The sequence below is a fragment of the Panthera onca genome, chromosome F1 (genome assembly GCF_046562875.1).
Source record: "Panthera onca isolate mPanOnc1 chromosome F1, mPanOnc1 haplotype 2, whole genome shotgun sequence".
Classification (NCBI taxonomy): domain Eukaryota; kingdom Metazoa; phylum Chordata; class Mammalia; order Carnivora; family Felidae; genus Panthera; species Panthera onca.
In genome coordinates this window covers 68,336,500-68,359,293 of record NC_138355.1, presented here as the reverse complement: position 1 = coordinate 68,359,293, position 22,794 = coordinate 68,336,500, and the positions used below count along the sequence as shown (strand labels likewise).

Sequence of the window (22,794 nt, the reverse complement as noted above, 5' to 3'; positions counted from 1 at the left end):
CGGCCCGTCTCCTTCCTCTGTCCACGGTCACTGCAGTTGGCCTGGGCAATGCCCTTTACATTGAGAGCTGTCCCTACATTTCTTTATGTATATTCTTTGTTAAATTAAAATCACCTCATATATCACGTTCCATATTGCATATATTGATGTTTTCACTCCGTTCCTGGTAGCACTTTTAAAAAAAGTATTTGATGTTATTTAAATGCAATAGTGTTTTGCTATCTTACATATTCCATTTTAAAATATATTCTTATTTTTCTCTATGTACTTCTCTGATATATGGGCACAAAAATTGTTTGTTTGTTTGTTTGTTTGTTTATTAATACGGTTTTTATTTGATGTCCTTAGCATACTTCTCTGCAACAAAAATGTGTTTGGGTTGATTTTTTAAATCATATTTTGTGTCTAAGAGGAATTCTGATTAAATGTGATATTTTTCAATGTAAAATTATCCCTGAATGAAAGTGGTGCTTTACAAATTATGTCATATACCAAGGAATAACATTATTTTGCAAAAACGAGACAGCTCAGAATCAATTTTATTCCCCCTAAAAATTATTTTAAAAAGCAGTGCAGCTAAATTCTCTGAATTCCTTCTAAGTTATATTTCATTAATAGCCTATCATCAAAACTTATTTGTAACAATTCATTGGAGTATAATTTTATCAGTTCCTTTTTCTACTTTCTCCAAAACATGATATGGATGCTGTTTGACTTGATAAAATATTCATTGTCAATCATCAACATTCATTTTTTTCAGCTTCTGAAAAGTTTACCATAATTGGGTTTTCCAGTTATTATAAAATTATCATCAATTATGATTATTTTTCTATTACTTAAAAACATGTTGCCTAAATTTATGTATTCGGAAGTCTGGGGAAAATAAAAACACTGTTGATTTCAATCACCTCGGCCAGTAGATTTTTACTGAAAGCCTCTGAGCCTGCAGCACGCTGTAGCTGTCTATCTGCTTATCCCTCTATTTGCCTCGCTGTAAAGGTCCGAGATACAGGTTTCACTCGGTAGATTTAGGAAACGTTCTGATAACACAGAGCTGAGAACAATAGTTGTCAGACCCCAGGGTAGAAAGACCTTCCCCGTTCTTCCAACTTAGTACAGTTGAAAACTCTGGCCATTACCGAAGAAGACACACCTGAATGCTAAAAAGGGTAAGAGCAGGGGCGCCTGGGTGGCGCAGTCGGTTAAGCGTCCGACTTCAGCCAGGTCACGATCTCGCGGTCCGTGGGTTCGAGCCCCGCGTCAGGCTCTGGGCTGATGGCCCGGAGCCTGGAGCCTGTTTCCGATTCTGTGTCTCCCTCTCTCTCTGCCCCTCCCCCGTTCATGCTGTGTCTCTCTCTGTCCCAAAAATAAATAAAAAACGTTTAAAAAAAAAAAAAAAAAAAAAAAAAAGTGTAAGAGCAGCTCGGGGCTTTGGGGCCCAAAGCACAACATAGTGACAAGTTCCCTGGGTCTTGTTGCCTAAGTCCCCCAGTCTTAGAGCTGCTGGAGTCCACAACCTGGAGACAGTAATCAGACCCCCTGCAAGACTCACCAACCAACAAATAAACACCCCTGCTGCTAATTCCATCCATCTTCTCTACTGTCTTTCTAGTCTTTATTTATTTCCGTGCCCATCTTTGTTATTTCATTCCTTCTGCTGTCTTTGGGTTTAGTGCGTTCTTTTTCTAGTTCTGTCAGGTGTCAAGATAGGCTATGTATTTGGGATCTTTCTTCTCAATGAGGGTTATTTATCAATACAAATTTTCCTGTAACAGATGCTTTTGATGCATCTTGTAAGTTTGGGATTGTCGTCTGTGGCAAGATATATATATATATATATATATATATATATATATATATATATATTTGTGTTTCTCTTTTGAGTTGTCCTCTGACCCACTGGTTATTCAGAAGTGTGTTGTTTAATTTGCATTTTCATAACTAATCAAACTGAGCTCAAGACCTGGGACTTTTCCATCCTTTCAGGAAGTTCCTTGGTGCCCTTGTCCAACCAGAGCCGCAAGGGCCATCAGGGGGGTGATTTCGACAACACTTTCTTGTTCTTTGAATTCAGAAACGGAGACATGGTGTGTGAATGGTGTTGCTTATGGCTGCTTTCACTCGCCTAATGCTCTGAGATTTTCCATGTTGTTTCCCCTTTATTCCCTTTCACTCCCTGGTTTTAGTTCTTGGCATGCACATTCCACAACTTGTGTATGTTTTCACATGCTCACGGTCATTTGGGCTGCGTCTCGTTTTTCAAAGTGTAGCCGCACACTGAAGAAAAAGTTCCCAGACGCTTAGACTGAGTGGATGTGCAGGGCTGCCTCTGCCAGTGAAACACAAATAACAGCCAACTGCACATGGTGTCTCTTTCATGTTCACCAGGGATAAACACCAAAGGATGTCAAAGCATGGGAAGAAACCACAAGGAGCCTGCAGACATAGACCAAACACACATCTGGTGTTTGTGTGAAAGCGTGCAGGGAAGAGGTGCAGTTTCAAGGACTGCTAAGTAATCACAGTGTGCCTCTTCCCTAACTGGCTCCTGGGAGATCAGGGGACTCTGGATCTCACAGTGCTATTGTGTTCCACGGCCTTGAGAGCAGAACATCGCCGACGTTTCAGCAGTTACCCCAATCGCTTTCCCAGGGCTTACGAAACATTCTCTGGAAAGAACTCCGCGCATCAGTATGAATTAAGCAGCTCAACGTATTCATACAAGTCTTTGTGTGGCAATACGCTCACTAGGTCTCTGTTCAGCCTTGTAGAAATTGGCATTTCTTGCTTTGTCGAGGATTCGTTGACCATCTCGTTGTGAGTCCATCTTGGGTTCTCTACTCTGTTCCATTGTCCTGTGTGTCTGTTTTTGTGCCAGTACCATAGTGTCGTGTGGATCACAGCTTTGTAATACAGCTTGAAGTCCGGAATTGTATGCCTCCAGCTTTGGTTTTCTTCTTTCAAGGTTACATTGACCATTCGGGGTCTTTTCTGGTTCTCTACACAGTTTAGAATTATTTGCTCTAGCTCTGTGAAAAATGCTGGCGTTATTTTGATAGGGATTGCAGTGAATGTGTAGACTGCTTTGTGTAGTATTTCACATTGTTTGTTCTTCCAATCTGTGAGCATCGATGTTCTCCCATTTCTCGGTGTCTTCTTCAATTCTTTCATAAGATTTCTATAGTTCTCAGCATCCTCATCTTTCATCTTTTTAGTTAGGCTCATTCCTAAGTATCTCACGGTTTTTGATCCAATTGTACATGGGATAGCTTTCTTGATATCTCTTTCCGTTACTTCATTATTGGTGGGTAGAAATGCAAAGATTTCTATATGTTCATTTTACATGCTGTGACACTGCTGAATTTATGTATCAGTTCTAGCAATTGTTTGGGGTCTTTTTTCGGTTTTTCATGCAGAGTACCATCTGTTGCAAATGGTGAAAGTTTCACTTCTTCCTTGCCAATTTGTATGCCCTTTTGTCCCTTTTTTTGTATGACTGCTGACATTAAGACGTCCAGTACTGTGTTAAATAGTAATGGTGAGAATGAACAACGTGGTCTTCTTCCTGACGCTAGGGGAAAGGCTCTCAATTTCGCCCTCGACTGAGGATCATATTAGCATGAGTCTTTCATATATGGCCTTTATGATGTTGAGTTAGGTTCCATCTCTCCCGACTTTGTTGAGGGTTTGGGGAAACTAGACAGCAACATGCAGAAGAATGAAACTGGACCACTTTCTTACCCCATACAGAAAACTAAATTCAAAATGGATGAACGAATTAAATGTGAGACAGGAAACCATCCAAATCCTAGAGGAGAACACAGATCCTCCTTGACCTTGGCCAGAGCAACTTCCTACTAGACACGTGGCCAAAGGAAAGGGAAACAAAAGGAAACACAAAGTATAAAGACTTCCTCAAGATAAAGCTTCTGCACAGCAAAGGATACAATCAACAAAACTAAGAGGCAGCCTACGGAATGAGAGAAGATATTAGAAAATTACATATGTGATAAAGGATTCGCACCCAAAATCTATTAAGAACTTATCAACACCAAAACTGTAAGTAATCCAGTGAAGAAATGGACAGAAGTCATGAATAGACACCTTTCCAAAGATGCAGTCTAGATGACGAACATACACATGAAAAGTGCTCGACATCACTCGTCATCAGGAGAGTAGAAATCAAAACCACGATGAGATACCACCTCACCCCTGTCAGAGTGGCTAAAGTCAATAATGCATGAAGCAATAGGTGTTGGCAAGGATGTGAAGAAAACAGAATCCTCTTGTACTCTTGGTGGGGATGCAAATTGGTACAGCCACTCTGGAGGACACTATGGAGGTTCCTCAAGAAACTAAAAATGGAACTACCTTACAATTTCACAATTGCACTACTGGGTATTCACTGATAGGATAGAAAAATCCTTTGATTTTTGGTTTGAAAGGGAACATGCATCCCAATGTGTATAGCAGCATAATCAAAAATAGGCTAACTATGGAGAGAGTCCACATCTCCAACGACTGATGAAAGGATAAAGAAGATGTATACATACACAATAAAATCTTTCTCAGCCATCAGAAAAGAATGGAATCTTGCCATGTGCAACAACGTGGATGGAACTAGAAAGTGTTGTGCTAAGTGAAACACGTCAAGCAGAGAAAGACAAATACCATCTGATTTCACTCATATGTGGAATTTAAGAAACAAAACAGATAAACCTACGGGAATGGGGGGAAAAGAGAAGAGAAGGAAACAAACCGAAAGAGACTCTTAATGATACGGGACAAACTGAAGGTTGACGGAGGCAGGGGGTGGGAGATGGGCTGGATGGGTGATGAGTATTAAGGAGGGCGCTTGTTGTGATGAGCACCAAGTGTTGTTGTATGTAAGTGATGCATCACTGAATTCGACTCCTGAAGGCGACACTGCATTGTACGTTAACCAAATTTTAAATTTAAAAAAGTTTAGAAGTTTTAACAATTACAAAATATAAAAAAGGAAAAAAAATGTAAACATTTCAAAAGACTGGCATTTCTTATGAAGTTGTCCTACCATTTTGCTCTGCATCTGCTCTTTGTGTTGTAGAAGTTTGATTTTTGTGGTTTGATTGATCAACTTTTTATGTCTTTTCCTTTTTGTCTGCTGCCTAAAAAGTTTCTTTGCCTCTCTCAAGGTCATGAGGATATTGTCCTGTGTGTTCTCTTAGTTGCTCTGTACTTTCAGGCATATCGATCTCAGCCTCATCTGGGATAATTTGTGTCTATGAAATGAAGTCAGGATTAAGGTTTTAGCTTAGTTTAGTTTAGTTTTTTTATACTGAAATGTAGTGGTTTCAGTACCATTGGTTGGAAAGACTTTCCTTTCCTCATTAATTTGCACATGGAACTTTATGGAAACCGATAGATCTATACACAGATGTGACTATTTCTGGACTCTATATTTCTCATTGATCTCTATATCTACCTTTTTTCTAGCAGCACAGAGTTTTCACTGTTGTTTACTTTATAGTGATTTTAAGACCAGGTGTTTAATTCATCCCAGTCTCTCATGATTGTTTATAGATCTTTACATTGCCAGATAAATCTTTAGAATTTGCTTGCCAATTTCTACACAAATCCTGTTTGAACTAAAACAATTTTTTAATGTTTATTTATTTTTGAGAGAGAGAGAAACAGAGAGAAACAGAGGGACACAGAGCACAAGCAGGGGAGAGGCAGAGAGAGAGGGAGACACAGAATCCGAAGCAGGCTCCAGGCTCTGAGCTGTCAGCAGAGAGCCCGACGCGGGGCTCGAACTCATGAACTGTGAGATCATGACCTAAGCCAGAGTTGGACGCTTAACCGACTGAGCCACTCGGGTGCTCTAAATCCTGTTTCAATTTTTCATTGAGTTGCATTGAACCAACAGATGAATTTTTACAATATTGAGTATTTTTATCCATAAAATTGATTGTATCCATTTATTTAATCTATTTAATCTGTTGCATTACTGTTTATCATTTCAGTGCAGAATACTTCCTCATCTTGTCCTAAATTGAATTCTAAGTGTTTATCCTAAATGTCTATGTTTTGAGGCTATTGAAATTAACATCTAAAAATGTAATTTCTGGGGCACCTAGTTGGTTCGGTTAGTTGAGTGTCTGACACTTGATTTCAGCTCACATCACAATCTCAGGGGTGTGGGCTCAAGCCCCACACAGCTCAGGATCCACAATGAATTTGGAGCCGGCTTATGATTCTCTCTCTCTTTCTCTGTCCCCTTCCTCTGCTCTCTCTCTTTCTCTCTGTTTATAAAAAAGTAATTTTTTATTTTTGTATCTAATATAAGGAAAAACAATTGGCCTGAGAACTTGCTAAATGTGTTTCTTAGGTTTGTAGTCCTTCTGTAGATTTAGTAAGACTTTTTAGATATTCAGTCATGTTATCTGCAAATGAAGGGTTTCACCATTCCTTTCAAATCATTTCATCTTTTGTATCCTTTGCTTCCATTACCATGCTGGTTTGCATCTCTGGTACGATGATGTATAGAGTGGTCAAATTGCTCATTCTAGAGAAAAGAATTCAATATTTCACAATGAGGCAGGAGGGTGGTTTAAATAGAAACAGAGTTTTTTAAAAATCAGCAATGGATATCGATTTTTACAAGTACATTTTTACAAATATTGAGATGAGTATATTAATTTTTCCCATTTATTTGATTAGTTTAGTGAATGCAGTCAACATACTTTCAAATACTAAATCAGTCCTGCATTCTTGGAATAAATCACCTTTGCCATGAAATATTATTTATTTTATGTATTACTGGCATATATATGTGAAAAAGGCTCAGCAGCATTTTGGAGATATTAGAAGAAAGGACCAATGAATTGGAAAATAAATCAGTAGAAATCAGTCAATCTCAAGAAGAAACAACTAGACTTAAAATTAATCAATTTCATCCTAGTGAAATAAGTCAGTCAGAGAAAGACACATATCCTATGTTTTCACTCATATATGACATTTCAGAAACAAAATAGATGAGCATAGGGGAAAGAAAGGAAAAATAAGAGAAAAACAGAGAGGGAGGTAAACTATAAGAGACTCTTTAATACGGAGAACAAACTGAGGGTTGCTGGAGGGGAGGTGGGTGGGGGATGGACCAAACGGGGGAGGGGCATTAAGGAGGGCACTTGTTGGGATGAGCACTAGGTGTTATATGTAAGTGAGGAATCGGTGGGTTCTACTCCTGAAAACATTAGTACACTGTATGTTCACTAACTTGAACTTAAATAAATGAAATTTAGAAGTGAATCAATTCTGTGAGATTTTCGAGACAATATCAAGTAGCCCAACATTTGCATAATTGGAATATCGGGACGAAACCAAAAGATACAGAGGAAGAAAATATTTGAAGAGATAACCGCTGAAAACTGCCCGGGTTTGGTGGAACACCACAACCAAGTCAAGATGTTCAACAAATCACAAGTAAGAAAAACACAAAAGCACATCTAGACACCTCATGATCACACTGATGAAAGCCAAGGCAACGAGAAAATACTGAAACGACGAGGGAAATGTGACACATTACATAGAGTAAGAAGGCGATGTCATTAAGGGCAGTATGTGCCTCAGAAACTGGGGAGGACAGAGACACTGAAAATGACACAGGGGAAGATGAAGAAAGGTACCCCCTGGACGAGGAAGTTTTTATCCGGCAAAACGATGTTTCACAAATGAAGGCAAAATGAAGAAATCCTCAGACAAAAAAATGAAGAGAGTTGCTAGCCAGCATGCGGTGTAGTAAATACTAAGGGAAGGCTGAAGACAAATGAAACCCATGGTAACTTGGATGCACAGGAGACGATGAAGAAACCTGAAACTGAGTGTGAGGTTAAATCGAAACGATCACCTACGCATGTATCAGTATTCTCTTAATTTCTTTAAAAAGGCATATGCCCGTCTAAAAATTCTAGCAATGTGTTGGTAGATTTAAGTAAATGGAGCTATGTCATTGCAACTTTTCTATATTTTACTGGAAATCATTCAATATTAACTTTACATAGGATGTATGAAATTAAAAATGCATGCTACAATCTCTAGCTCGACGTATAAAACAATAGCACGAGGAAAACTGCTCGAAAGCAAAGAGTTCTACTAATGCTACACTAATATCTGCATCTCGCTCATCTTTTGGACCCTCCTAACTGCTGCAGGTTACTGTGATTGACAGGGTGGTTATGAGAAGGGTTCCTGAGGCCACTGGTTACCATTTTGATTGGATTGTACTATCTTGTTTGGTTTTGGGATGGTTTTTACACACACTGTGTATGAGCCTTTTGCCAATTGTATGTGTTGGGGGTATTTACTCTCAATCAATGGAGCTCCTTGTTTAGTCTGTATGTTTTTAAAAGAAAACACAGATTCAGAAAGTCATCCAAACAAATATAGAGCTCAGTGAACATTTTTGCAAGCAAAGACTTTTGTAATCCCTACCCAGATGAAGGAAGAGATCAAACTAGAGTTTGCCAACGACTAGTCCTTCTGTGTGTCCCTCCCTATCCCAGCCTCCTCCCTCCAAAAGTAATCAGTCTCTTAAATTGCACATTAATCTTCTCCTTCGATTTCTTTTCAGTTTTATGTGACTTGTCTGTCCATTTGCTGGCCAATTCTTCTTTAATGAACACAATTTCTCGATTTTAATTCACTCGATCTTCTCATTTTTAGTTAAGATTTTAACGTCCAGTTTAAACAATCTCTCATGTCCCAAGGACGTTGTGAAGACAATTTTTTTCATATCAACATTTAGAAGGTTTATCGTTCTGCCTTTCACAGTCAGGTTTTGATACTCAGAAACTGATTTTGCCGCTGTTGTTGTTTCGGGAGACAGGTTTCCTTTTGCCTCTACGGATACGCAACTTTGCAAGCGTGAGTTTTTGAAAAGTCTATTGTTGTCCAACCGCTCTGCAAAGCCAGATTTATCATAAATATGCCCCAGTGCCCACGTGTGCGTGGGTCTTTGGGGCTCTCTTCTCCATGTTGGTGTCTTTGAAACGTGGACCACTTTCACACTGTGGCTGCATGATGAGACTTGATATCCGGTAAAACAAATCATGTCACGGTATTCTTCAAGAGAGTCGTGGCCAGATGCGGAGCTAGACCCCACGAACTGTGAGATCATGACATCATGAGATCATGAGCCAAAATCAAGAGTTAGACGCTTAACTAACCAGCCACCCAGGCGTCCCAGGAAGATTCTTTTGATTCCTATCATGCTAATAGGTTTTATTCATCCCCGAGTGGATATTCAACTTTATCCAAAAGTTCTTCTTCATCAATAAAATAATTACTTGATTAATATCCCTTATTTTGATAATGTGATAAATTCTACTGATCTATTTCAAATGTGTCAACCTTGAATCTCTGAACTAAATCCAACTTGAGTTTTCCCTCCGAGTTCTGCGTCTATGCTCCTGAGCGAGAGGTCAAAATCCCGTTTCTAAATGGTACTGGTCCCAAAACTGAGTTGAAGAGTCTTTACTCTTTTCTATTCCAGGCAAGGTTTTGGGCACTTTTGGCATAACATCCACTTTAGAAAATTGCCAAAATCTCCTAGTGAAGTTTAAAGGATTCGGAGGTTTGTTTGCCTCTTGTTGATGTAGAATATATTAACTAAAATTCTATTTCTTGAAAATGAAACGGCTGGTTTCCTCAGGTCAACTTTAATATGTGTTCTCTAGGAACTTTACAACTTTGTGTAAGTTCTCAAATCCATGATCATGGAATCACTCACAGGATTGTCTCATCTTTTAGGTGTGGGTGTGAACTGAGAAGTGCCCCAATTTTCATTCCCATCATTGTTTAGTTTTATTTCCTGTCTTAATTTCTTCATCAGTCTCACTGGGGAACAAGACAATTTATGATTATTTTCAACATTCCACTTTTTGACTTTTTGAGCCACTGTACTGAAAACTATTATTTAATTAATTCTGCGCTTATCTATTCATTTTATTCTTTACGATCTTTTTGTGCTCGTTTATTATTCCTGTTTTGAATTCTTGACAGGAAAGCTTAGGTTATTAATTTTCAGCCTGTGAACTTATCTAATACGCATTTTGGAGGCCGTGGATTTCCATGTAAACACTGAAAAGCTATGTCCCACCAGCTTTGACTTGTAGTGTTTTCATTTTCTCCAATTCAAACCATTTTTCCAGGATTCCCAAGATTTTCATTTGATTCATGATTTATTTACAAGTGTGTTTCTTGACTTTTACACCTGTAGGTATTTTCCAGCTCCCCTGCAAGTACTTATTTCTATCTCAGCAATGAATATTAAGTAGGCAACTAGCAATGCCTCCACAGTCACCATATCGGGTAGATGCAAGTTAATGGGTCCAAACTCAAGTTTAGGAACTTGAGACTACACTTCATCATATTCTCTATGCCCACCATAACTGGGTAAATTGTTGGCATCTGTTTACAAGACTTTATGACTTCCCTAGATTGGATAGTCAGTTCTCAGGGTGGAACCAAAGTCGAAGAAACATTGTCATGGAGGCAGTGAGCACAGATTGAAGAGGGGACATATTCTGCCTGTATGTGAGGCACAAGATGGTCCCAGAGAAGAACATAGAGTCATGGCAAGAGGTAATCATAATCAGAGTGTGTTCATAATATTTTTTGTTCATTATCTCAGTTAGCTTAATAACTTCCCCGTAAATGATGGGGAACAGACATTGTCCCCACATTTGTCAAATACCGGATGCACACGAAACCCCAACACAAAGGTTACATCCCACAGGAGAGAGCACGAATTGGGTTAACAATAGAACTGAGGAAAGAAGTCAGAAAATCCCCAGGATTTGACGCGATGTTCATCTGGTTTCCTTCACTGCACATCATATGTCTGCCAAAATTGTTCCAAAATACCTTTCATTGTCAAACCCTTCAATATCATAACATGTGCTTTTTTTTACACATTTGCTCTGAATGTCTTCCTTTTAAAGACCGTGGGGGTTATTTCCAGGCCTCGTCCAGGGACCCTGACTTTCAGAGAGACTCCACTGCCTTGTTTGCCTGTTGGATCAATGTTTCAAGATATCCTGTATATTCAGAGGGAGCCTCTGACAGTCATGTGAAGAACACAGTCATGAACAGTGTTTAAAAGAAACTTCTGTAATCATTATGGCACAGAACTGACCAAATATACACATCAATCCAGACATGCACAATAGACCGTTGATGATTTCTACATAGTATATCACTTATGAGAAATGTTTTTCTCCTGGGAGGCACAGCACAATGCCTGACAATGTTGCTTAGAAAAATTCTTCCACCATTGAATCTTTAGATATTTTAAAGCACCTCTTAGTGTTGTGGTCACAGGGGTTGTTTTTCCCTTCCACAATCTTGCTCTTCCAAAGCCATCCATGGTGCAGGATGCCCGGAGGGTGACTGACAGAAGTGTACTATCTTGAGGAACAGCCAGTAGAAATAGAACTAATTGAACAACTTTTTTTTTTAATTTTTTTTAACGTTTATTTATTTTTGAGACAGAGAGAGACAGAGCATGAGCAGGGGAGGGTCAGAGAGAGAGGGAGACACAGAATCTGAAATGGGCTCCAGGCTCTGAGCTGTCAGCACAGAGCCCGACATGAGGCTCGAACTCACGGACCGTGAGATCATGACCTGAGCTGAAGTCGGCCCCTTAACCGACTGAGCCACCCAGGCGCCCCTGAACAACTTTTTTAAAACTAAGTAATGTTTGTGATTGTTTAGCTCCCAGTCTCTGGTTTCCTACATGCCAACCTCTGGTAAAAGGCCAATGGCAAGCCTTCTCCTGACATCGCATGATAAATGCCTACTGACATTAGGGAACACACAATCATGCAACTACAAGCCAGGATTATGTATTCAGAAACTCCTCTTTGTCAGCAGCTTTCTGAACGCATTCTTCATGTCTCTATTCCTGAGGCTGAAAATGAGGGGGCTGAGGAAAGGGGTGATGACGGTGTAAGGGACAGCGATGAGTGTGTCATCTCCTCCCGATCCTTCTGGCTTCAGATAGACAATAGCCGCGAAGCCAAAGTGGACGATGACCACAGTGAGATGAGAGGCGCAGGTAGAAAAGGCCTTCTGCTTGCCCTCGGCTGAAGGGATCCTGAAGACAGTGGACAGAATGAAAACGTAAGTGATGATAATGAGCAGAAAGGTGCCCGTCAAGGCTGACACTGAGACCATTGTTACAAGCAGTTCAGTGAGGTCGCTGTCTAGACAAGACAGCCTCACCACGGCCCGCATGTGGCAGAAGAAATGGTGGATGAGGTTGGGGGTGCAGAACGAGCCCCCGAATATCAGTGCGGTCTCTGTCACAGAGATAAGGAAGCCTCCGGCCCAAGCAGAGACCACCAGGTGCCCACACACCACATTGGTCATCAGCAGTGGGTATCGGAGAGGGTGGCAGATGGCCAGAAAGCGATCGTATCCCATCAGCGTGAGGATGATGCAGTTAGTGCCACCAAGTCCCAGGAAGAAACACATCTGCAAGCCACACCCCAGGACTGAAATGTTTCTCTTCTCAGTGAGCAGGTCTGCCAGCATCTTGGGGATGATGGTCAGCGTGTAGCAGGTCTCGGAGAAAGAGAGGGCACGGAGGAAGAGGTACATAGGGGTGTGGAGAGATCTGTCTGCCCAAGTTAGACCCAGGATGGCCAGGTTACCTGTGAGGGTGAGAAGGTAGAGGCCAAAAAAGAGCACGAAGAGGAACGTCCGCACGTGTGGGTACGAGGAGAAGCCCACAAGAATGAATTCTTTCAGGACTGTCTGGTTGGCCTTCATTGTGGCATGTCTGAAATGTGAAAGAAACAACAAGTAAATATTCAACTCTCCGTTATTCTTTGAAGGTTGTGGTGTGAATAAGACAGATGATCAGGGAGTTACGATGACCAACCAACTCCTCTTGGCTGATAATATCATAAGGGGAAAAATAGTCTAATTGATGCCTAGATAAAGGATATTCACACGCTTAGGTGTGCTACATTTGTAGAAGACTCTGAATACTAAAAGAATTAAAGTAACTAATAGACAGACAGAGTCAGGGTCTGACAAAGCAACTTGCACACAGAATATTGTCTGTAAATATCCCATGAGTGAAGATTCATAGTTGGTTTGTTAGTAATTCTGGGACCAAATGTAGACAATGGTTATAATCATAAGGGAGCCCAAAGTCATGAACTCTTCTTGGAGGAGACATTTAGGCCCTGGAATATTAAAGGAAATAAAGAACATGTTTCCTTCCCTGTACTCTGAGGAGAGGGAAGACCGGATACTCCACGACCCTCTGGATTAATAGCGATTCATTAGAGTATGTGGATGCTACCCATAAACAGACTTTTTATCCAAATTCGGTGCAGGTGCAGCTGAGATTTTGCCCATTCCTTCAGTGCCATGCTCAGTATCCCAAAAAGGTCAACCCTTGAATTCTATAAATTCTTTGATATTCTGCATCTCTTTTAATCTCATCCTCTTCTGAAATCTATAATATGCTGCTTTTCCATGCATTTGACACATTCCCTCAGCCTTGTATTATGTTGATCCATCGTGTTTCCTCTGCCACATGTCAATATATTTCATAACTAGCATTGATAGGCTCTACGTTTTGCTAGTTTCCTTCTAATGTTGTTTGGTTTTATGCATGACAACATAGATGAGAAGTGTGTAGGACAGCTGTGGAATGTGTATGGCAGCTGAGATTATTTCCCTCTTTTTAGCAAGAAGAGAGCTGTGTCTGTGAAGGGGCATATTTGTAGCGAGAAGCCAATGTTTTGACTGAATTGTACATTCTTACAATTTATCTTTTTTTCTCCTCCCGTAAAGAGTCTACGGTCACACATCTCTGTATGTCTCCAAGCGCTAATATGGAGCATTTGAAGAAGGTAATGATTCCCAATACACGTGCACGGATAGGTTAGTGATCGCAACGAAGCTGAATCTAAAACAGTTTCTGTTTTACCTTGTTATTCGGCATCGGGCAGAATTTTGAGCCTGGAGATAGCAAGTCTTTCCAGTCTTAAGTAGATATGGTGGAGGCTAAGATTAAGCATTCCGTCAGCAGAGTCAAGCTGGTCACGAAAAGACAGAAGAAGCAGTGGGAAAATGGGCTGAATCTTTATTATTATTTTTGAAGAAGTTCTGAACTATAAGTCAATAGTTTTAACATATAAATCAATATGCATAAATATAAAAATAAACATAATGGTAAAATTATAACATTTCCCAATGAGATATGCAGCCATGTGGACTCTATCTTAGGGATCTCTTGATTCTTTAGTCCTCTTTGACCTGACATGACTTCCTTATTCCTCAGCCTCCCCTGACATGTGACTCATCCTTCCCTCCATCCTTTCTCCTTTCCTGTAGCATGCTTTCCCTCCCTGTGTCCACACCTCACCTTCCATAAGTGAGTAATTATATCCTCAAAAGAAGACGAGAGCATTATTTTGCCTTCCTGCCTAAGGCTGTATTCTGAATCACCCTTGGACTTCCTTCTGAGGCCTTTTAGGCAAACCTCCTCAGCATCCAAATTGAGCATGAAACTCCTTGGGATCCCCACCCACTCTTGCAGATTGTTGTTCCACTTTGCCCTGAAAGAGCCTTGTGAAAACTCGAGATTGTCTCAGAAGACCGTCTCCCCTCTCAGAAATGCTAGGTGCCATATGCCCTTCCATTATCATGAGCTATTGTGAAGACTTCCTGCCTCAGTAGAACACTGTACACACTCACGTCTCCAAATTCTCTAGACTCTCCACGGGAACCCTGTCAGTAGAGCAATGAGACGGATAGTGGAACCAAAAGATTGCCTAAGTACCCCAAAGTGGGTGAGAGGAGAGAATATTGGCAAAGCGATTGTTTTTAGTACCTGGGACCCATGGGGCAAAATTGAAGCTCTTTGACATATGAATTGCAGGACAGTCTGATTCCACACCATACGCCATATCCCCTCCTAAACAGCCAGGGGGGTTGTGTTCCAATCCATCATTTCATTCAGAAACATTTTGAAAATGCAAAGAATCAGTAATACATATTCCAAGACAGCCTTTCTTACTTAATCTTACCTTACTTGCCTACTTGGTGAATCAGCAGTAGTAGAGTGTGAATTTCAGAATCTCCCTCTACTCCTGGCATATTTGAATGTGTGTATATGTGTTTAGGGGCGTGAGAATATTATACCCCACTCTACCCTGACTATGTCTGAAGTTGTCCCCAAATCAAGTTGTATCAAATGTAATTTGCAGTATGGATCCGCTGAAGAATGAAATACACACCCTTTCCAGAGTCGCAGAGAAATGGTACTTTGGAGAAAGTACAGGGACAATTAATCATGAGGAAAACAGCCTCCAATCACTACAAGGGTTTCCTACCTTGTGTCTGTTATCAGCGCCCCAAAGCCGATTCAGTGTTAGGGTTCTATTCTTCCATGATGGTCTTCACACTGTGGGAAGCCTGCTTTGCTCTTCGCTCAGAAGACACAGAGATCCACTTAGTATAAAAGCCATTGTCTAAGAGCCTGTTGTCACTGCTAGTTGAGTGACCTTAGCAAAGTCCTTGTGCCTTCTGGATCTAAGTTTCCCCAGCTGGGAAGTGATTTGGTGCCAGCCTTAGCTTTCTGTGGCCCTAGAGTTTTCCACATGAGCTGTGAGGCTGGGCCACACGTGCCCTGGTCTGTCTCTACCACTCACTCATCACAGTGGTTAAGAACCTTTTCTTCCACCGGTTTGGAGATATTGTCTGATTATCATTAGCACTTGTGGGTCCTCAGCTCTAGAGGTTTGGCTCTGGTTAGGAGACCCTAAGGGATTCCTCTCTTCTTGCATCAGAGGGAGCAGGAGAACTTTCTGACTCAACTTTGTAATTTTCTCTCATTAGTTCCAGGGCTGTTTTGTAACATGTGACCAGGAAAACTCTGCCTGGAATCTCTGGGGATTTAAAGCTTGCAGAGTCCTAGCTAGTCCATGCTAATTCCTCAGTTTGTTTGGCAGGGAGGGGAGTGAGCTGCATCCCTAATGCTCTCCCCCTCCCTCCCACTCTGGCCCTCTCATCACCAGTTCCAATCAGTTCCCTGGGTATTTGGGGCCTATAATGTTGGAAGACTGTACTCTGAAGGAACTCAGAGAATTACAAGGAATGGTCTGTTCTTACCAAAAATTAGTACCTTGGTGGGAAAAGGTGATGGAGTCAATCTGTTTTCACTACTCCACTTTTAGAAATTTTTTTTTTAGAAATTGGCCATCCTAGGGTTGGTGAAGATGGGAAGTAGGGGAACTCATAGACCATGACCTGAGCCGAAATCAAGAGCTGGACACTGAAACGACTAAGCCACTTAGGCGCCGCAGGAAATTTCTTTTGATTCCTATTATGCTAGTTTTTATTCATTCCCTGAATGGGTATTACATTTTATCCCATAATATTCTTCATCAATTAAAGTAATCAATTCTTCATCAATTAAAGTAATTACACGATTAATATCCTTTATTTGGGTAACGTGATTAATTCTACAGCTCTATTTCAAATGTGCCAAACTTGCATTTCTAGACTGAATCCACCTTGAGTTTTACTTACGAGTTCTGCGTCTATGCTCCTGAGTGTGATTTCCAAATCCAGTTTCTAAATGGTATTGGCCCAAAACCTGAGTTGGGGGTGTTTATTCTTCTGTGCCAGGGAAGGTTTTGGGTACATTTGGCATAACAACCACTTTAAAATTTTGGCAGAATCTCCTGGTGAAGCTTAAGGTTTCCAGAGGTTCGTTTGTTTGTCTGTTGTTAATGTAGAATGTATTAATTAAAATTCTCTTTCTTGAGAATTAGACAACTGGTTTCCCCAGGTCGGCTTTAATATGTGATCTCTAGGAATTTTCCCACTTTGTGTAAGTTCTCAAAGCCATGATCATGAAATCACTCACAGGATAGTCTCATCTTTTATGTGGGTGTGACCAGAGAAACGCCCCAATTTTCATTCCCATCATTGTCTAGTTGCATTTCCTGTCTTAATTTCTTTATCAGTCTCCCCAGGGACAATAGATTCACTATTATTTTCAACAATCCACCTTTTGACGTTTTGAACCACTGTATTGTATACTATTACTTAATTAATTTCTGCTTTTACCAATTCATTTTATTCTTCACAATCATTTTGTGTTCATTCTTTATTCCTTCCCCAGACTCTTGAGAGGAATGCTTAGGTTATTAACCTTCAGTCTGTGGACTTCTCTAATATGCATTTTGGAGGCCATGGATTTCCATGTAAACACTGCAAAGCTATGTCCCGCCAGCTTTGATTTGTAGTGTTTTCCTTCTCTCCAATTCAAACCACTTTTCAAAAATTTGCAAGAATTTTTATTTGATTCATGATTTATTTAGAAGCATTTTCCAGCTCCCCTTCAAGTTCTTATTTCTATCTCTACAATAATATTAAGTAGGCAAGTAGCAATGCCTCCACAGTCACCATATCAGGTAGGTGAAGGTTAACTGGTTCCAGTTCAAATTCAAGTTCAGGAACTATAGTTAACACTTCACCATATTTCCTATGACCACCAGGACTGAGTAAATTGTTGGCATCTATCGACAAGATTTTATGGCTTCCCTAGATTAGATAGTCAGTTCTCAGGGTGGAACCAAAATGGAAGAAATCTTGTCATGGAGGCAGTGAGAACAGATTGATGATGGGATATATTCTGCCTGCACAGCTGATCCTAGAGAAGAAAATAGAATCATGGCAAGAGGTAACTGTAATCACTGTGTTGATAATATTTTTTATCCATCTTCTCATTTATCTTTATAACATCTCTGTAAATGATGGGGAACAGACATTGTCCCCACGCTTGTCATATCCTGGATCTACATGAACCCCCTTCACAAAGGTTACGTCCCACAGGAAAGAGCACAAATTGGGTTACCAACAGAACTGAGGAAAGAAGTCAGAAAATTCCCGAGATTGGATGCTGTGTGTATCTGGTTTCTTTCATTGCACATCACATCTCTGCCAGAATTGTTCCACAATACACGTCAACGTCGAATCCTTCGATATCATGACATGTGCTTTTGTTAGACATTTGCTTTGAATACCTTTGTTTTGAAGAAAATGGGGGTTATTTCCAACCCTCGTCCAGGGACTCTGCCTGTCATGCAGACTCTACTGCCTTATTGGCTTGTTGGATCAATGTTTCAAGATACCCTGTTTATTCAGAGTGAGCCTCTGACAGTCACTTGAAGGACACAACCATGAACAGTGTTTTTTAAAACCTTCACTAATCACTATGACATAAGACTTACCAATATACACATCAATCCAGATACGCACAATAGACTGTTGATTTCTACATAGTGTATCACCTGTGAGAAATGGTTTACCTCCTGGGAGGCACAGCCCAACACCTTACAGCAAAGTTTTAAAAAAATTCCTTAACTGTTATATCTTTAGATATTTTTTAAATGTTTATTTATTTGAGAGAGAAAGGGATACATAGTGAGGAGGACAGGGGAAGAGAAGGAGGGGGAGATACTCCCAAGCAGGCTCTGACATGTCAGCATGGAGCCCAATGCTGGGCACAAACTCATGAATCATGAGATCATGACCTGAGCTGAAACCAAGAGTGGGTTGCTATACCAACTAAGCCACCCAGTTGTCCCTGTATCTTTAGATATTTTTAAGCACCTCTTAGTGTTGTGGTCACAGGGGTTGTTTTTGCCTTCCACAATCTTGTTCCTCCAATGCCCATTAATGGTGCAAGACACCCAGTGGCCGGCTGGTAGAAGGCTACCGTCTTGAGGAACAGCCAGGAGAAGTAGAAGTAATTGAACAGCTTTCTTAAAACTAAGTAATGTTTGTGATTGTTTAGCTCCCAGTCTCTGGTTTCCTTCATGCCAACCTCTGGTAAAAGGCCAATGGCAAGCCTTCTCCTGACATCGCATGGTAAATGCCTACTGACATTAGGGAACACACAATCATGCACCTACAAGCCAGGATTATGTATTCAGAAACTCCTCTTTGCCAGCAGCTTTCTGAACGCATTCTTCATGTCTCTATTCCTGAGGCTGAAAATGAGGGGGCTGAGGAAAGGGGTGATGATGGTGTAAGGGACAGCGATGAGTGTGTCATCTCCTCCCGATCCTTCAGGCTTCAGATAGACAATAGCCGCGAAGCCAAAGTGGACGATGACCACAGTGAGATGAGAGGCGCAGGTAGAAAAGGCCTTCTGCTTGCCCTCGGCTGAAGGGATCCTGAAGACAGTGGACAGAATGAAAACGTAAGTGGTGACGATGAGCAGAAAGGTACCCATCAAACCTGACACTGAGACCATTGTTACAACGAGTTCGGTGAGGTCGCTGTCTAGACAGGACAGCCTCACCACGGCCCGCATGTGGCAGAAGAAATGGTGGATGAGGTTGGGGGTGCAGAACGAGCCCCCGAATATCAGTGCGGTCTCTGTCACAGAGATAAGGAAGCCTCCGGCCCAAGCAGAGACCACCAGGTGCCCACACACCACATTGGTCATCAGCAGTGGGTATCGGAGAGGGTGGCAGATGGCCAGAAAGCGATCGTATCCCATCAGCGTGAGGATGATGCAGTTAGTGCCACCAAGTCCCAGGAAGAAACACATCTGCAAGCCACACCCCGGGACTGAAATGCTTCTCTTCTCAGTGAGCAGGTCTGCCAGCATCTTGGGGATGATGGTCAGCGTGTAGCAGGTCTCGGAGAAAGAGAGGGCACGGAGGAAGAGGTACATAGGGGTGTGGAGAGATCTGTCCGCCCAAGTTAGGCCCAGGATGGCCAGGTTACCTGTGAGGGTGAGAAGGTAGAGGCCAAAAAAGAGCACGAAGAGGAACGTCCGCACGTGTGGGTACGAGGAGAAGCCCACAAGAATGAATTCTTTCAGGACTGTCTGGTTGGCCTTCATTGTGGCATGTCTGAAATGTGAAAGAAACAACAAGTAAATATTCAACTCTCCGTTATTCTTTGAAGGTTGTGGTGTGAATAAGACAGATGATCAGGGAGTTACGATGACCAATTGATTCTTCAATTTGTGTGGCAAAACACCATGTGTATGTAGGTCACGGGTTTTCCGAATTTTTAGTTCATTTGTTATACCTTTATTAGGGGTGCAATTACTGATCGCTTGGTGGGTGACAGAAGACTCTTTGTGGCTTATTGTTTTAGCAGACTTTATTGGCTGGTAATATCATAAGACGAAAAATACTGTAATTAGTGACTAGATAAAGGAAATTCAGGTGTCTGAGGTCGGCCAGATTTGGATCAGACTCTGAATATAAAACCATTACCAAGTAGCTAATAGACAGAGTCAGGGTCTGACAAAGCAACTTGCACACAGAATATTGTCTGTAAATATCCAATGGGTAAAGATTCATAGTGGGTTTGTTAGTAATTTTGGGACCAAATGTAGACAATGGCTTATAATCGTAAGGATGTCCAAAGTCATGAGCTCTTCTTGGAGGAGATATTTAGGTCCCATATATGAAAGAAATAAAAACATGCTCCCTTCCCTGTACTCTGAGGAGAGGGAAGATCGGATACTCCAGGACCCTCCGGATTAATAGCAATTCATTAGAGTATGTGGATGGTACCGATAAACAGACTTTTTATCCAAATTCGGTTCAGGTGCAGCTGAGATTTTCCCATTCCTTCAGTGCCATACTCAGATTCCCAAAAAGGTCAACCCTAGAATTCTACAAATTCTTTGATATTCTGCATCTCTTTTAATCTCATCCTCTTCTGAAATCTACAATATGCTGTTTTTCCTTGCATTTGACACATTCCCTCAGTCTTGTATTATGTTGATCCATCGTGTTTCCTCTGCCACATGTCAATATATTTAATAACTGGCATTGATAGGCTCTACGTTTTGCTAGTTTCCTTCTAATGTTGTTTGGTTTTATGCATGACAACGTGGATGAGAAGTGTGTAGGACAGCTGTGCAATGTGTATGGCAGCTGAGATTATTTCCCTCTTTTTAGCAAGAAGAGAGCTGTGTCTGTGAAGGGGCATATTTGTAGCGAGAAGCCAATGTTTTGACTGAATTGTACATTCTTACAATTTATCTTTTTTTCTCCTCCCATAAAGAGTCTACGGTCACACATCTCTGTATGTCTCCGAGCGCTAATATGGAGCATTTGAAGAAGGTAATGATTCCCAATACACGTACACGGATAGGTTAGTGATGGCAAAGAGGCTGAATCTAAAACAGTTTCTGTTTTACCTTGTTATTCGACATTGGGCAGAAAGTTGAGCCTGGAGATAGCAAGTCTTTCCAGTCTTAAGTAGATATGGTGGAGGCTAAGATTAAGCATTCCGTCAGCAGAGTCAAGCTGGTCACGAAAAGACAGAAGAAGCAGTGGGAAAATGGGCTGAATCTTTATTATTATTTTTGAAGAAGTTCTGAACTATAAGTCAATAGTTTTAACATATAAATCAATATGCATAAATATAAAAATAAACATAATGGTAAAATTATAACATTTCCCAATGAGATATGCAGCCATGTGGACTCTATCTTAGGGATCTCTTGATTCTTTAGTCCTCTTTGACCTGACATGACTTCCTTATTCCTCAGCCTCCCCTGACATGTGACTCATCCTTCCCTCCATCCTTTCTCCTTTCCTGTAGCATGCTTTCCCTCCCTGTGTCCACACCTCACCTTCCATAAGTGAGTAATTATATCCTCAAAAGAAGACGAGAGCATTATTTTGCCTTCCTGCCTAAGGCTGTATTCTGAATCACCCTTGGACTTCCTTCTGAGGCCTTTTAGGCAAACCTCCTCAGCATCCAAATTGAGCATGAAACTCCTTGGGATCCCCACCCACTCTTGCAGATTGTTGTTCCACTTTGCCCTGAAAGAGCCTTGTGAAAACTCGAGATTGTCTCAGAAGACCGTCTCCCCTCTCAGAAATGCTAGGTGCCATATGCCCTTCCATTATCATGAGCTATTGTGAAGACTTCCTGCCTCAGTAGAACACTGTACACACTCACGTCTCCAAATTCTCTAGACTCTCCACGGGAACCCTGTCAGTAGAGCAATGAGACGGATAGTGGAACCAAAAGATTGCCTAAGTACCCCAAAGTGGGTGAGAGGAGAGAATATTGGCAAAGCGATTGTTTTTAGTACCTGGGACCCATGGGGCAAAATTGAAGCTCTTTGACATATGAATTGCAGGACAGTCTGATTCCACACCATACGCCATATCCCCTCCTAAACAGCCAGGGGGGTTGTGTTCCAATCCATCATTTCATTCAGAAACATTTTGAAAATGCAAAGAATCAGTAATACATATTCCAAGACAGCCTTTCTTACTTAATCTTACCTTACTTGCCTACTTGGTGAATCAGCAGTAGTAGAGTGTGAATTTCAGAATCTCCCTCTACTCCTGGCATATTTGAATGTGTGTATATGTGTTTAGGGGCGTGAGAATATTATACCCCACTCTACCCTGACTATGTCTGAAGTTGTCCCCAAATCAAGTTGTATCAAATGTAATTTGCAGTATGGATCCGCTGAAGAATGAAATACACACCCTTTCCAGAGTCGCAGAGAAATGGTACTTTGGAGAAAGTACAGGGACAATTAATCATGAGGAAAACAGCCTCCAATCACTACAAGGGTTTCCTACCTTGTGTCTGTTATCAGCGCCCCAAAGCCGATTCAGTGTTAGGGTTCTATTCTTCCATGATGGTCTTCACACTGTGGGAAGCCTGCTTTGCTCTTCGCTCAGAAGACACAGAGATCCACTTAGTATAAAAGCCATTGTCTAA

At 41.1% G+C, this 22,794-nt stretch overlaps 2 protein-coding genes across 2 annotated transcripts; both read right to left on the bottom strand.

The window, feature by feature from the left end:
* Nucleotides 1-11,889: 11,889 nt before the first annotated feature.
* LOC132674671 (olfactory receptor 10X1-like) lies at nucleotides 11,890-12,813 on the bottom strand. Its single transcript, XM_060627233.3, has one exon. The coding sequence runs from the start codon at nucleotides 12,811-12,813 to the stop codon at nucleotides 11,890-11,892; it is 924 nt and encodes a 307-aa protein (XP_060483216.3).
* A 6,190-nt stretch (nucleotides 12,814-19,003) lies between these two features.
* LOC145713342 (olfactory receptor 10X1-like) lies at nucleotides 19,004-19,927 on the bottom strand. The gene has a single exon (XM_081791843.1). The coding sequence runs from the start codon at nucleotides 19,925-19,927 to the stop codon at nucleotides 19,004-19,006; it is 924 nt and encodes a 307-aa protein (XP_081647969.1).
* Nucleotides 19,928-22,794: the final 2,867 nt, after the last annotated feature.